This window comes from Trichosurus vulpecula, chromosome 1 (genome assembly GCF_011100635.1).
Source record: "Trichosurus vulpecula isolate mTriVul1 chromosome 1, mTriVul1.pri, whole genome shotgun sequence".
Lineage (NCBI taxonomy): Eukaryota > Metazoa > Chordata > Mammalia > Diprotodontia > Phalangeridae > Trichosurus > Trichosurus vulpecula.
This window is the reverse complement of record NC_050573.1, coordinates 80,574,654-80,589,916: the sequence shown is the minus strand read 5'-3', so window position 1 is coordinate 80,589,916 and position 15,263 is coordinate 80,574,654. Positions and strand designations below refer to the sequence as shown.

Here is a 15,263-nt window from a genome sequence, read left to right as displayed (position 1 = left end):
CACAATGAATGCCCCACTGATACACTGTAGAGCTGAGGCCCAGTCCTGAGATTCAGTAACCCCATGGAGTCAGAATTTTTGAGCCTGCTCTCAGACACACATCGCTGCATATGGACAACAACAACAAAAAGCTCGTCATAAAGATGCATTTGTACGCGTAGTCACACAGTCCTGGCAAAAGACACAGGATCAGATAAAGACTCACTCAGACATACAAGTCCTGGGTAGAGGGCAAGAAGAGGAAAGTCAGGCTTTGGGGGAGCTCAGCTCCCTATGCTGGAGGGATCAGAGACTTTATTGTTGTTTATGGGAAGGGGAAAGGGGACAGACTCCCATGGCCAAAGCCAAACATTCCTCAAGCCAGAGACCCCATGGAGTGAGTCAGAGAGGATGGCTCAGAGGAAGTTTCCTATCTATAGGGAATGTATGGGTAAGGGAGCCTCAGCGAGGGTTCGGGGGTTATGGGGATCAGGTGAGGGAAGTACATGGGGTGAGGCAGACTGCGGATATCTTGGAGGGGCAAATAGGGACTAGTCAGGGGCTGGAAGAAGTACATTGGGGAAAAAGTTACGATGCCTTTAGAAGGGATTCAGGATGGAGGTACATGAGGGAGGGGATGGAGGGAGGAGTAAGAGAGGGGCAGACCATACAGGGCTGACCTGCAAATGGTTCCATAGGCCTGGGAATAGCCTCCCAGGGAGGCCTTAGCTGCCCCCATACTCCCCTGGGAGGCAGAGGACTGGAACATTCTCCTTGCAGGTCGCAGGAGAGCCCGAGCGTCCTGAGCGGGGCCAGCAGGCAGGCGAGGGATCTGGAAGGACGCAAGAATTCATGGGGGAAGAGGGGATCAATATCAGGAGTGGAGAGTTAATGTTGGGGAAATGACAGTGATGTCAGGGAAGGGGGATCGTCAGTGCCAGAGGGAGAGATGACCAGCATCGGGGGAAGGACAATCAGGATAATCAGATTTAGAGGGAGAAGGGACCTTAGGAGTCTAATCACCTCATTTTATAAGGAACTAAAACTCAGAAAGGATGAGTGAGTGACTTGGTCAAGATTGCATAGCAGAGCTGGGATTCACACCCGGGGTTCTCTGACTTCTTAATATCTAGGAAGATGCAGCTAAAGCCTGTGGAGGGAGAGTCAGTGTCTGCATCTGGTCTCCCTCACCAGCTTGGTGCCTGTGGAAGTCATCACACCCATCAGGGAGCTGTTCTTCCGCATTAGGGCCTGGTTGGTCACTGCAGCTGCCGCCTGGGCAGTGAGGGAGGGGGCGGGCACAGCCCACCTGAGGCCGGGCTTCTCCTGAAAACAGAGACGGGTTATCCCTTACTGGTGCTGATAGGGTTACTGCCCTCGGGTGAGGGATCCTATCCTAAGATGGGGCACACCAGGGCTATGGCGATGAGAATGAAAGGCAGAGGGGCTAAGGGAAGACCAGGAGGTGGGCTGACCGGCCCGATAAGGGAAGGGAGACAGTCTGGACACGTTGATTCACTCTCCGGTGTCCCGGATGCCTCAAGGTTCTGTCCTTGATTGTTCTTTCTTCTTTTTCCCTTTAGTGCCATTCATTTTTATGCAGATGACTTCCAGACTTGCATCCCTAGCTTCAATCTCTCTCCTAAGCCCCCAAGCCCTATTTCCAAATACCTGCTGGACATCTCCCCATGGAAATCCTTCAACTTGACATGTTGAAGACCAAAATCATCTTCCCCCCAAAGTCTCTTCTTAATTTCCCCGATTTTGTGGTGACACTATCCTCCTCCTCTTCCTTCTCTTCTTCTCCTTCCTCCTCCTCGTCCTCCTCTTCCTCCTCAGGACCAACTTCTCAGAGTCATCTTGGACTTACTTGTCCTTCTCCCTCACCCCACACATCCAATCAGTTGTCAAATCCTGTCGATTCTACCTCTACCATAGCTTTTGCATCCATCTCTTCCTCTCCTATTGCGACCACCTTAACAGTGTTTCTCCTCCTCCCATCCACCCTTCAGAGAGCTGCTCCATCAGACCTAATGCCAGGTTTGACCTCGTCCCTTCCTTGACCAAAACGCCTTTAGTGGCTCCCTGCTGCTCTATGGGAGAAAATACACCCTTCTCAGCCTTGCACTGAAGGCCCTGCTCAGTTTGGACCCCACCCACCTTTCTCACCTTCACTCACACTCTTGCCTTGTACAGACTTTCCATTCCAGCTAACCCGGACCATTCCTGACTAGGCTCCTCCCACATCTGTGCATATCCTAAGACATTCTCTATTCCTGGAATAGAACACATTTCACCCCCAATCTCTGCCTGCTGCAGCCCCTTGGTTCTGAGAGGCCTTGCCCTGTTGCCATTTCCTCCATGAAGCCTTCCCTGTCACCACCACTTAAGCCCAGATAGAAGTGATTTCTCCTCCCTTGGGTCTCACACTGTCCTCAATTTGTACTTCACTCACTGACCACATTCTTTTTTTCCATTCTAGTGACATGTGTGGTCAGATTACACTGTGAGGTCCCAGAGGGCAGGGAACTCATTCCCCCCTGTGCTTCCCTAACCCCAGATACTGTACATAGCAGGTGTTAGTTGATTAGAAATGAATAAACTTACCCCAGGGGGGCCAGTGAGAGTGCGAGCATCACCCCAAAATGACTGTCCCCTCTTTCCCGAGAAACCTCGATATTGTAGGCAGATGGAGGGTGCTGACCCCTGCCGGGGACCAGAGGTGTCTATGTTTGGGGAGGAAGGGAAGGAGCACATCATGGTGAGGGTCAGGGTCATACACCTTTGTGAGGTCTAGAATTATAACTATGTGGGTTTGGGTCAGGGGATCAAATACCATGGTGAGGTCAAGGGTTATAACACTGGTGGGGGGGCGGTGAGTAACAGATAACATACCATGGATTCAGATCAGGCATCATGCATCAAAAGGTCAAAGAGTCACATGCCACTGGGGGTGGGATGGGGATTCAGGGTCACACCATATAACAAGATCAGAAGTCATATATCAGGAGACAGGGTCAGAGATCACATACCATGGCAAGGAGAGGGTTCACTCTGTGGCCTGGAACCTGGGATTTGTGAACGACATTCCCTTAGGGCAGAGGTTCGAGGTTCCCCTGGGGCCTGGGCTGACTCAGAGGTGGAGTTTTGCAGGAGGGGATCCTTCTGGGAGGGTAGGGGCACAGAGCTTGATCTGGGAAGGTCCCCCAGGGCTTCTTTCCGAATCTGCAGTCTTTGAAGTTGATTGTTTTCCCTTCGCTCTAGGATCACCTATAGGAAAGGGACATCTCAGAGTCCCTCTGGCAAGTATTCAAAGTGGGCCAGTACTGGGTAAGGGGTTATCTGGGTTGAGGGAAATATCTAGACTGAGGGGGTAACTCATATGTGTGTAAAACATGCAATGAAGGATTTCCTGGAGGGAGTAAGAATGTCTTGGGAAGAGACTGACACTCAGGTAAGTCAAACTCTGTGGGCCTGAGGTGGGGAGGGAGTATTTGGATTAAAGAGTATTCAGGAGAGAGCTCCTGAGAACACTTGGCAAGGAGATGACCAGGGGAATCCTAAGTAGCTGCCATCCAGGTTCTGGTGTGTGTGTGTGTACATGTGTACGCTTGTGTATATGACACAGAAAGAGGCAAAGGCAGAGGCTCCTGGAGGTCACCTTGTATAGCCGGTTGCGATACTCCACCACAGAGAGTTGCACACCATCATCCACGGGCAGGATCACTTCATACTCCAGGGCTGGTTCCTTGGCTGGACAGTGGAATCTGGAGTCAAAGGTTGGAGGGAAACTTAGAGGTGGATGTTGCCCATTGCTCACTTGGGGAGCTCTTTCTATACCCCCACTTCTCCATTCACACATAGAAGGGGTACAGCTAGGACAGTTTCCTTCCAGGGAGTTCTATGGCCTCAACCCTTTCTCAAAGTGGGCCAGTATTGGGTAAGGGGTTATCTGGTCATCTCTCCATCTAAATCTGCTGCTGTTGCTGGTCTCACCTGGGAATCCTCTAAATCCAGACTCCTTTATCATCAGCATCACACCAAGAGATCCACATCTCTCCCCCTTCCTCAACCAGTCCTGGCCTCCATTCCCCTCATTGCCCACTGTCAGCCTTGCCTGGATTACTCTCCCCCTCCCTAGCCAATCCTGGCCTCTCTTCCATTCTGGTCATCAGCCTTACCTGGGAACTTGTAAATCTTGCTCTCCATCTCTGTCTTCTCTCACTCTCCCCTATCCTTAGCCTGCCCTGGGGACTCATACTCCTTCCTGGCTTTCCCTTCCAATCAGCCTCCCCTGGGGCCTCCCTTAACTATCCCTGCTCTCTCCCTACCTCCTCACGTAAGGGTGCCTCAGAGCCTCATCCGCTGTCAGCCGCTTCTCAGGGTCAAACACCAGGAGTCGTTGCAACAGGTCCAGGGCTTCAGGAGGAGTGGTTGGTGGGAGGCGGGAGTCCAGGGTCAGTAGCTGCCTGGAGGCAAGTGCTGATCTCACCATACTCTGGTCACTCTGTTGTAGTCCCATATCTGGGAGCTCCACTGTCCCTCACTGTGCCCTCTAACCCCAGAGGGATCCAATGCTCTAGCAATGGCAGCCTAACCCCAGGGATGGTGAATAACCTATGGTTCTACTGTGCACTGATAATTACAAAGTGCTTTCCTTACAACCACCCAAGAGGTAGGCAGTGGAAGGACAGACGAAGAAACTGAAGCTCAGAGTGGTGGAAGGCCTTGACTCATAGTCTCCTAACTGATAAATCTTGGGGTTCTCTTGAACCCAGGAATCCCAACTGATGGAATATGTCTAATCTACTTGATGCAACAGAATAAGGCCTAAAAGATATCGAGGGAGGAGGGCCTATAGTCCTTGGTTAGGATTGGGCCCTAGAGAGATCTACATTAGGGCAAAGGTAGGAAGAGAAAAAGGAAGACTGGAAAAGGAAGTAAAAACTCAGGCACAATGACCTGCAGAAGAACTTGTAAGGTTAAAAGCAAAAAGAAGGCAAGGAGAAAAGGGGAGAAAGAGGTGAGGGAAAGAGAGGGGTGAAGGCAGTAAGGCAGGAGGGAGAGATGGGTAGAGAAGGAGAATAGGAAGGAAGGTAAAAGGGAGAGAAGAAGCGGGGAGGGAAAAGAGCCCTGGAGAATTAGTGGGGTACTAAATATGACAGATGTCAAGTGAATTTAGGATCTGCATCAGGAATCACATCACAAAATCTGAACTGAAAGGAATCTCAGAAGCTAGATCTATCTAGTCCAACCCCTAATTGAATGAAAATCCTCTCTACAACACACCTACCATGAGGTTTATCCACCTTGGCCTGAAGACAGTCTCCAGTGAGGGGAGCCACTCCCTCCCAAGAAAAGCTTTCATTGTTAGAAGTTTTCCCTTGTGTTAAACCTAAATTTGCCTCTTTGCAACTTACACCAATTGTTGCTAGTTCTGTTCTCTGGAGTCAAACTAAATAAACTGAATCCTTCTTCCTCATCATAGGTCTTAAAATACCTGAAGACAGCTATCTATCATGTCCCTGTTTTCTTTTTTTCAAGCAAAGCAAAATACCTCCAGTTCTTTCAATAGATCCTCATATGGCAAGGTTCCAAGACTTCACCATTCTGGCCACCTGTTCTGGACTTTTTTCAGCTTATCAATATCCCAGAATTGAGCACAATCTGTGCTCACAAGATGCAGCCTGACCAGGGCAGAGTCCAAAAGAACCAACCCCTCCCTAGTCTTCGACACTATGTCTGTATTGATGCAGCTTCAGAAAGCCTCCATATCTGTGCTTCCAGGCTACCACATCTCCCAGATCTTTTTCAGGTGAAGTGCTGTCTCCCCATATATTTCCCATCTTATACTTGTAAATGGGACTTTTTCCTCCTTCCAATAGAATAAAAATTCCACAAGGACAGGTTTTATTTTTGTCATTGTATCCCCAGCACCTATCACAATGCATATGGTAGGTGCAGAATACATACTCGTTGAATTTGAATCCAAGTGTAGTGATATCTCTTTTAATTTCATCTTATTAGATTCCTATATTCTATCCCATCAATGGGAATCTCTCATGGTTTATAACCCACCTGGCATACATACTGCTGCCAGATTATCTTCCTAATAACAAATGGGAATGTCCAGAACTAAAGACACCTTGCATACCCGTACATGAGCTGTGCCTAGCAGTGAGAATTCTCCTACCTTTCTATTCCCTAACACAGGACTGTCCAACCTTAGGTTTTTATTGAAACAACATACAATATATTTTGATTTGCCATTTTAGTGAGAGCTCTGCAGTAGCTTGGCTTCATTTACTAAAGCATTTATGTAAATTTCTATGCTTGTAGGCAGGCCACATAACTTGCACCGTGGGCCACATTTTGGACAGTCCTGCCCTAACATATATGTGTACATATACATATATATATGCATGTTTTATATATCTACATATCCCCTATAGCCACCTTCAGATCATGTGCTGTCTCCTACCATCTCTTCACTATTCTTTTACTACAATTCCTGCCTGTCCTCCTAGCTTTTTTTTTTTTGTCATTGTCTATAGATCTTTAGGACACTCTCCTGGCTGCCTCAGTGACTTCACCATCCACACCCATCCCACTGGGTTTCCTTGAACTTCCATACCTCTCTGCCAAGGGGAGGCTCTGAGCTTGATCACAGGGCTACCCTCAAAATCACTGCCCTAATCTCCAACCCTAGGAAAATGGATCATTAAACTTTTCTCTGCTTGATAGTTAGTGAGTGTCAAGGAACCTCACTGACCATATCCATTAAAAATTCATCTTGGCTGTATCTGAACAAACACCTTTCACTGTCTCCTATAGATTCCTTACCACATTCCTCACAATGCTCCTTTTAAATATCTTTTCTTCTCAAACCCTTCAAAGATTCAACACATATATAAATACTTAAAACATGAAACAGTGATCTATAACAAAGGCCTTGCAGAAAGCCGCTGAGATGCTCCAAAGACTGACAGAAGCCCATCAACCCAATGACATTCTCCTAGGAGGTAAAGAATCTCTAGGATTTTTTCCAACTCAATTCTAAGGTAATTGGCACCCTGGTGCTGCTCCTCATGACCTCTTGCCTAGAACATCATAAAAGCTTCCTAACTGGTTTCCCTACCTCAGATTCCTTCTCCACCCCAATCCTTTACAAAAATGCTAAAATAATCTTGCTAAGGCACAGTCTTGACCATATCACTCCTTTGCTCAAAGGCCTCCAGTGGCTTTTTGTTACCGATAAGATAAAATCTAAACTCTTTAGCCTAGCTTTTAAGGCTTTCTACAATCTGCCTTCAACCTATCTTTTGAGCTTTTTTTCATATTGCTCTCTTTATTTCACATAATTTCCCTTTCCTAAATATACTTATTGAAACTGGTCTCTCAAATGTGTGGACAAATGAAACAAAAATTAAGAAAAGCCTAATGCTTATTTGAAAGGCCTCTAAAAGTACAAATTGCTTCTATATCAATACTAGCAGATATTATAAGGCAGTGGGTCTTATTTAGTGGTTCATGAATCCTTTAGTGGGTCGCAATGATCATCCAAGGGGTTTGCACTAAAATTCTTTAATATTGCCTTAAACATTAATTAATTGCAGAATATTCTGCATAGTATATCGAATGGTCTTGGGGGTTCACAACACATTTTGTTATTGTTGTTGTTGGAAGGGGTTCTTAGAACAAAAAAGGTTTGGAATTGCTGCTGTCTGTCAGGTTTTAGATGATATTAACAATTTTTATTATACAATTAGGTTTGTTTTCATACTTGGCTATTTCTTGAATCTTTGTATTTACAATACCTACATCTCATCCTAGAGTTAATGAAGTTGTATGTTACAGTCATAATCTTACATCACAAAATATACCATTGACTTGTTCTTCCTTCGTGTTAGAGAAACTACCTGTTTTTTATTTGTAACTTTAATATAAACTTTCTACTCTGAAATAATTACCTAGAATTCTCTGGAAGCTTTTGGAAGGATGTTTAAAGACCAGTGTGCTAAACTGGGACATTTAGTTGGATAGCGAGATTTCTTTATCAGGAAACCATCTTCTAAGCAGCTGCTTGACGTAAGTAATAAATGTTGTTTCTAATGGGTTTAATCACTAAGCACAACATTGAATGAACTGGTTTATTCTCTTTGGCACACTCTATATCCCAGTCAAACTAGACTGATCTTGACCTCTTGTCTCCTGCCTCTGTGTATCACCATAGGCTCTCCAACAGACAATGTTCTCCCTTCTCTTCACTACTGGTTAAAAAATTCTCTCCCTTTGAGGTTTGATTTAAAGGCCACCCTCCTCCAGGCTTTTAAGAGTTCTCTTTCCTCAGATTTTTCTTAAAATATTTTGTCTAAATCTCTCCACAGTTCCCAGTACACCTTGTACACAGGTAAAATGTAATACATGTGGGTCATCCCTCTAATAGATGAAATTCCTAGAGAATGGGGACAGAATAATTTCCTATCTTTTTAACCCTAGTGTCTATATAGCTCCTTGCATATATGAGGCATTGAAAAAACATGCAATTATATCTGAAACATTTCTATCTATATATAATTTATACTTCAAGATTCACTAATATTATAGTCAAATACAGATGTGAATGGTGGTAGGGGAAAACAGTGCCACCAGAGGAGGCAGGTAAGAGGCTGGGGTATAGGAAAAGGAGGAGGATGGAGTGGAAGAGGAAAAAGAGAGGAGCAGGAGGAGGAGAAAAAGGCTATGATGGCCAAGTCAAGAGTCTTTGGAGATCAATCATACTTCTTTTGATACTCTGCATTGTGGGTAGTGAAAAGTTACCCCAAAGGGGTGGCAGGAATCCAGCCGGGGTCCTCTTGCTTGAGAAATGCCATGAAGATGCATGTTACATCAGTCTCTTGCCAGCAGCCCTAATTTCATTGATCATTTTGGCTTTTGACCCAGATAACACTGGGATCAATGTTTACAGTTACTTTCTACACCTAGCACTGGGTAACTGATCCCAGCGTATTGAGGAGATAGAAGAAGCATTAGTCCTACGTAAACCCTTTCCCTTCAGACCCACACTTACCGGGGGCCCATGCGGTGGAGGACAGAAGCACTGAAATCTGAGCCAATGGCCAGGAGGTCTGGATACAAAGAGCAGAAGGTAGTGGAATGAAAGTGGACAGATGGGGCAAACAGAGGAGGAAGAGGGGTTCAAAAGTGGTCCTGGAGGAAATCGCCTCCTCTGGCCAGGAGCAGAATGATCATTCCTCCAGTCACTCTCACCCACTCTGTAGGGACCAGGGTGACTCCCCCCTCCCCCAATGTCAATCAGCCTCATTCTCTCCAGCTGGGGATAGGATGGATAGGTCACTGTTCAATCTCACCCTCTCTGGTTAGGCTGCAAAGGGCAGGCAAATATCGAGTTACTCAGTGATTACACAGTAACATGGCTGGACCAGTAGTCAGGGCTGGGATGAATATACCTCCTCAGTCAGTGCTCACCTTCTTTGCTTGGGGCTGGGATGGCTGCCAGGATTAGCTCAAGCTGGTTGAGGGTAGAAGTTCCTGGGAACAAAGGTCTCCCTAGCAGCATCTCACCCAGGATACAGCCCAAGCTCCACATGTCCACACCCTGTGTGTACCTGCAGCGTCAGGGGGTAAACACATGCTTAGGATGAGGGAAGATGAGGTAAGGATGAGGCTGCAACAGGAAGGTGAAGTAAAAATATGCCTGGAATTGGTGGCAGGGAGAGAGGACAAGTCTTGAACAAAAGTAGGGGTGAGGAAATTCTAGGTATGAAGAGTAGGAAGACAGAAGGATCTTTAGGGCCTAGTATGAAAGTAGCTGCCCACCTCCCTATCCCTGTTTTCCTGGTGTTTCACCACTCTCCAGGTCTCCCATTACCGGTGTGAAGACAACAGGATTTCCGGGGCTCGGTACCAGCGTGTGGCCACATACTCTGTCAGAGCTGGGTTCCCTGGTTCCTCATGAAGTTGACTCAGGGAACGTGCAAGTCCAAAGTCACACAGTTTTACACAACAGTCGGCATCCAGAAGAACATTGGAGGGCTAAGGGTGTGGGAAGTTTAAGTGTGCATATGTGAAGGCTTAGAAAACTGTGGTAATGTTATGGGGGAGGTATGAGGAATAACAACTAGCACCTTCTGGGTGTAGCGTGGGCACTTTGAGATTAAAGATGAGGATTCTAGGAAAAAGTGAGGCTAGTAGGATGATGTGAGGAACTGGATAGGAGAAACAATAAGATAGATGGGTGTTTGTGTACTTTTGGAGGAGTGTTTTATTTTTGAGGTGGTAGGAAAAATCTAGAATTTTATGTTACAGGAAACCTTACCCCTTCCTTTTTTTTGTTGGGTGTAAGGACCCTAGGGTAGGGTGGGAGTCAGTGAGGATTCTGAGGGAATCAGTGATGTAGGGGCCTGATGAAGCAGGTGTCAGTAAGAAGAGTGGGGAGAGGGTGGAAGGGAATGGATAGGACCTGGGGTTTTCACCTTTTGGTCTCTGTGGATGACGTTCCCTGAGTGAATGAATTTGGTTGCACGTAGGAGCTGGTAAAGGATGTAACACTTATGAATATCCTTCAGCAGGTTCCCTTTCCGGATGACAGAATGCAGGTCTGTGTCTGCAGGGGAAATACCGGGCTCAGGGGAGTGGGAGTTTGGAGGATGGGATGAGACAATGTTAGAATGTAAGGATTCACTCACTTATGTATACAATTCAGGGCATGAGGTAAAGGGAACTCACCCATGGATTCAAATACTAGGTAAATGTCCCTGTCATTTTCTGCCCTGATGACATTCAGAAGCCGGATGATGTTGGGATGATTCTCAAACTCCTGAGGGTGAAAGGTCAGGAAGCACAAATTGGCAAGAACTACATAAAGGCTTGGCTGACACTGACCTGGTAGTCCAGAGTGTACCTGGCTTTCTTGCTCAGGGGCAAGGTGACAAGTCAATTAGGAGTCTCCCTTGGTTCCAGTTTTTGTCATTCTCCAGGTCCCTTGTAGAAGGGTTCCTTTAAGAAGAGTAGTCTCTACCGTAATTTGCAGAGAATCTATATACTGCATATGTAAAGTATTTCAGAGTGGGAGGGAACCTGAAACATCATCTAGTCTCATCTAGGAAGAATTCCTTCTACAACAAGGGTGTTAAATAGAAGCAGGGACTACTACTCTGTACATAAGGAGCCCTGTGGGCTACATATTCACTGAGTTTTGAAATGTAATGATAACTACGTTGTACTGTATTTTTATTTTGTTAAGTATTTCCCAATTACATTTTAATCTGGCTTGGGCCACAGGAGTGCTGTGGTCCACATACGGCTTGCTGGTTGCTTCTGCTCTACCAAATCTCCAATAAGCATTTCTCTAGTCTGAATGAAGAGGAAGGATCCTTCCTGGGGCACCTCATTTCACTTTTGAACAGTTCTAACAGATAGGGTGTTTTTCCTTACACAAAACTGCTATCTGCTTTCCAAAGACTTCTATCTAACTCTTATCTCTTTTGTCTGGAGCTAAGTTAAAGGACACTAGTCCCTCATTCATATGACGACCTCTCAAATACTCAAAGACAAAGATCTTGCACCAGCTTTTTCTTTTCCAGGCAAAATTCTCATTTCCTTCAACCAATCCTGAAACAGCATGGTTCTCTGTTCTCTTCATCACTCTAATTGCTTTTCTTTGGATGCACTTCAATTTGTCCATGTCCTCAGAAAATGTGGTGCTGAACATTGTTTGGCCAGGGGAAGTACAGTAGACTTATCACCTCATTTTTGATTCTTTTAATACAACCTAAGATCTCACTGGCATATTTGGTTTTCACTTCACTGGTGAGTTTGAAATCCACTAAGCCCCCCAGGTCTTCTTCGTATGAACTGATATCCAGATTTTCTTCCACACAGCTGCCAAATGGATTCTTCTAAAGCACAGTGGTTGTCAAGTAAAATCTGGAAAACTGCTAGTTGTACACATCATAGAGGGACATTTGTTGGATTAGATAGCCACTAAGTTCTCTTCTAAGTCTGAAATTTTGTGATTTTGTAAGGCCAGCCTCTCATGGAAGCAGGGATGTCTCCCTTGCTACACTAGATTTTCCCTTAAGAGGCCTTTAATATAGAGCTGAGTTTGATTCGCTACAGATAAGTCTGAACCATTGGAGAGAGTACCCGTATCAATGAGATCACAAGTTCATTCAAGTAAACATGAATCTGGGGTAGTATTTATGTGTTTAAGGAGTGCTGTCAGCATGAGGCTAGGTCATGTCATATCATAGCTGCTCACCTGGAGAAACATGATTTCTCTGAATGTTCTCTGTAACAAAACACAAAGGACATTGCTAGTGGTGTATGATGTTACTGATCGCATTTCCCCAACATGTACATCCCTTCTACCATCACCTTTTCCTCCCCTCCAAATTTATATTTCTCCATTACTCCCTTCACCTGTGCATCTGTCTTGTTTCTGAAGGCATCAAAGATCTTCTTGATGGCCACAATTTCTCCTGTCCTCTGATCTACAGCTTTCCAAACGATGCCATAGGCCTGGGAGAGCAGAAACCACACCTTTTCCTTTCCATAGGATCTGGAAAGCAGGGGTGGCCAGAGGAACCCCCTCCCCCCCAGCTAGGATGGTCTCATCCCTAACCTCTGTCCTCTCCACATCCTGATGCTGGCGATGGGCTTTCTTAAAATCCATTCCTCACCCCTTTTCTAACAATCACTACCATACCTGTTCTTCAGCACCCAACTCTAGTTTGTCCTAGGTCAAGAGGCCCAGGTAAGCATCAAGGCTTAGCCAGGGACCTCCACAGCCAAGGAATGTCTGAGAGAGACATGACCCTCGGTATGTAGAGACACCCAGTGGGGCAAAATTGGCCTGTGATATTACATCACATAACTCTTTCCCACTGTAAGAAGCAAAATGCCTTGGAGCTATAGTTATACTCATTTGACACTATATAATCTACTACAGTGCCTTTTTTTCTTGTCTCAATGCTTTGTCTCCCCTATTTTGAACCGAACTGTACTGGGTCTCCCCCTCAGACTCGGGCCTCCCTGAGAGTGGGGCCCAGCTCCCCTGCCCTCAAAGACCAGAAGCTCCATGAAGACAAATAAGTGTAGGTTTTCCTCTCAGACAGGTGAATCCCCAAGAGCACATTCCTGAGTGTCCCATAAACCGGAAGCTTTTTGAGGACAGGCAGGAGACAAACCAGATGTTTTCCTGCAGCCCAGGCCCAGGGGCTCCCTAAAGGGAGAGTCCTGAGTCCTTTCAGATCATAGGACTTCTTGAAGATAAGCAGTACTCTGCTTCTTCCTCAGGCATGGGGTTCCCTGAGGGCAGGGCCTTGGGTCCTCAATGACCAAAGGCAGAGCTATCTATCCACTTCAGACAGAGGGCTCTTTGAGGGCAAGACCCTGAGTCTTCCATAGATCAGAGGACCCTTGAGTACAGGCAGGCTGTTTATCCTCCTCAAGCTGGGGGTTCCCTGAGGGTAGAGCCCATACAGTCCTTTAGATCATAGGACTCCTTCAGGACAGTTTAAGGCTGTTACCCCCTTAAGTAAGAAGCTCTCTGTGTGTAAGTCCTTGAGTTTTCTACAGACCCTTTGCTTCTTGAAGAAAGGGGCCCCTGGGTCTCTCACAGATCAGAGTCTCCTTAAGATACAGAAGGGCTGTATCTTTCCATTATACCAGCATCTCCTTAATAGGCCTCTGGGTCCCCCACAGACCAGAGGCCTAGAGAAGCCAGGCAGGGTTGTGTTTCCCTCTTAGACAGGGGCCTCACTGAGGACAGGTAAGGGGGTATTCCTCAGATGGGGGGGGGCTCTTGAGGATAGGCAGGGGGTGTTTCTTCCATTCATACCAGGGATTTTCATGACAGTTGGGGCTCTGAGTCTTCCTCAGATCATGCGGACAGGAGGGGGTGTGTCTCCTCAGACAGGGGGCTCCCTGACGCCAGGGTCTTGGGTCTCTCTCAGATCAGGGGGCCCCTTGAGGACAGGAGGGGGTATATCTTCCTCTCATATCAGAAATTTTCTTAAGGAGGGGAGGAGGGGGGACCCTGGGTCCTTCTCAGATCATGAGGCTCCTTGAGGACAGGCAGGGCTGCGTCTCACATAGTTCCTCTCAGATATTGGGGCCCCTTAAGTAAAAGAGGGGGTATGTCTCCTCCTCAGACATGGGGATCCCCAGGGTGAGGTTTGAGGACAAGAGGGGGTATCTTCTCAGACAGGCCCCCCCAGGGCGGGGTCCCGGTACCCTTCACATCTCGGGGTCCCTTAAGGACAGGAGCGGATGCGTCTTCTCCTCAGACAGGGGCTCCCCAGGGTGTGGCTTGAGGACAAGAGGGGGTATCTTCTCAGACAGGGCCCCCCCAGGGCGGGGTCCCGGTACCCTTCACATCTCGGGGTCCCTTAAGGACAGGAGGGGGTGTGTCTCCTCCTCAGACAGGGGGCTCCACCCTGGGTCCCCCACAGACCGCAGTCTCCTCGGGGGCAGGTCCGGCTGTGTCTTTCCTCATACAGCAGGAGCTCCCTCAGAACCGGGTCTCTCACCCCCTTGCCGAGCCGCCGCTTGATGAGGTAGCGCTGGGACACGTGTTCGTCCACCTCGGCCGAGCTCATGGCCGCAGGACGCCCCGTTTCCCTCGTTTCCTTTGCTTCTGGTCAGGACCTCCGCTCCTCTTTTCTTCCCCTTCCTCAGCGCAGCTGTTGAACTCGTTGCTGTGGAAACCAGAGGCGATGCTGCGCTTGCGCCAGCGCCGGAGTCTGAGCCAATCCGATGATAGTGCACGGGGAAGCCTAGTCCCTGACTCCAGTTTGGCCCAGTCCCCTTTTTCTTCTCAGAGGTGACTTCCGGAAGCTCCGGGGCACGCCCCCATTGGGGCGTGACCTAGAGCTAGACCCGACCACACCCGCCCCTCCAGGCTCCGCCCCAGCGCTCATGACCACGCCCCCCGCTCCCAACATTCCTCTCCTGCCCCTCCCTTCTCAAGCCCCGGGATGTGTAATGGAGCTGGCTATGAGTTTTTCCCCACTGGTTTCCATTATTCCTGCAGCCTAAGTTTGTTGATTCGTTACCCTGTCCTTACCTATCTACAGGATCTCATAAGATTCAAAAAACTGAGAGCTGGAAGGGCTCCCAGAGGAGGAAAGTGAGTCCCAGAGAGGGACAAGGATGTGCCAGGTCATAAGTGTGTGTCTTTGCCTGTGCATGTATTGTGAACAGGTCAGCATGCTTGCACAGGCATGAGTGCACGTAAGCAGGTGACCAAGAGTCAGCAG

The 15,263-nt window shown here is 47.4% G+C and overlaps 1 protein-coding gene across 1 annotated transcript; it reads right to left on the bottom strand.

The window, feature by feature from the left end:
* Positions 1 to 589: 589 nt before the first annotated feature.
* MAPK15 (mitogen-activated protein kinase 15) lies at positions 590 to 14,603 on the bottom strand. The gene is made up of 14 exons (XM_036741818.1): positions 14,535 to 14,603; positions 12,424 to 12,522; positions 12,263 to 12,292; positions 10,729 to 10,819; positions 10,476 to 10,606; positions 9,872 to 10,035; positions 9,469 to 9,608; positions 9,050 to 9,107; positions 4,311 to 4,448; positions 3,641 to 3,746; positions 3,012 to 3,249; positions 2,587 to 2,705; positions 1,171 to 1,305; positions 590 to 811 (listed from the first exon to the last, which is right to left on the bottom strand). Exons 1-14 carry the CDS (start codon positions 14,601 to 14,603, stop codon positions 590 to 592), a joined length of 1,740 nt encoding a protein of 579 aa, XP_036597713.1.
* Positions 14,604 to 15,263: the final 660 nt, after the last annotated feature.

Excerpts from the sequence above, each read along its gene's own strand:
- MAPK15 (XM_036741818.1), bottom strand. The coding sequence starts at position 14,603 with ATGAGCTCGGCCGAGGTGGACGAACACGTGTCCCAGCGCTACCTCATC. Across the intron at positions 3,747-4,310 it reads AGGCACCCTTACGTGAGGAG|ATTCCACTGTCCAGCCAAGG; the intron begins GTAGGGAGAGAG and ends CTTTGACTCCAG. Across the intron at positions 1,306-2,586 it reads CTCTCACTGGCCCCCCTGGG|GAGAAGCCCGGCCTCAGGTG; the intron begins GTAAGTTTATTC and ends CTCTGTTTTCAG.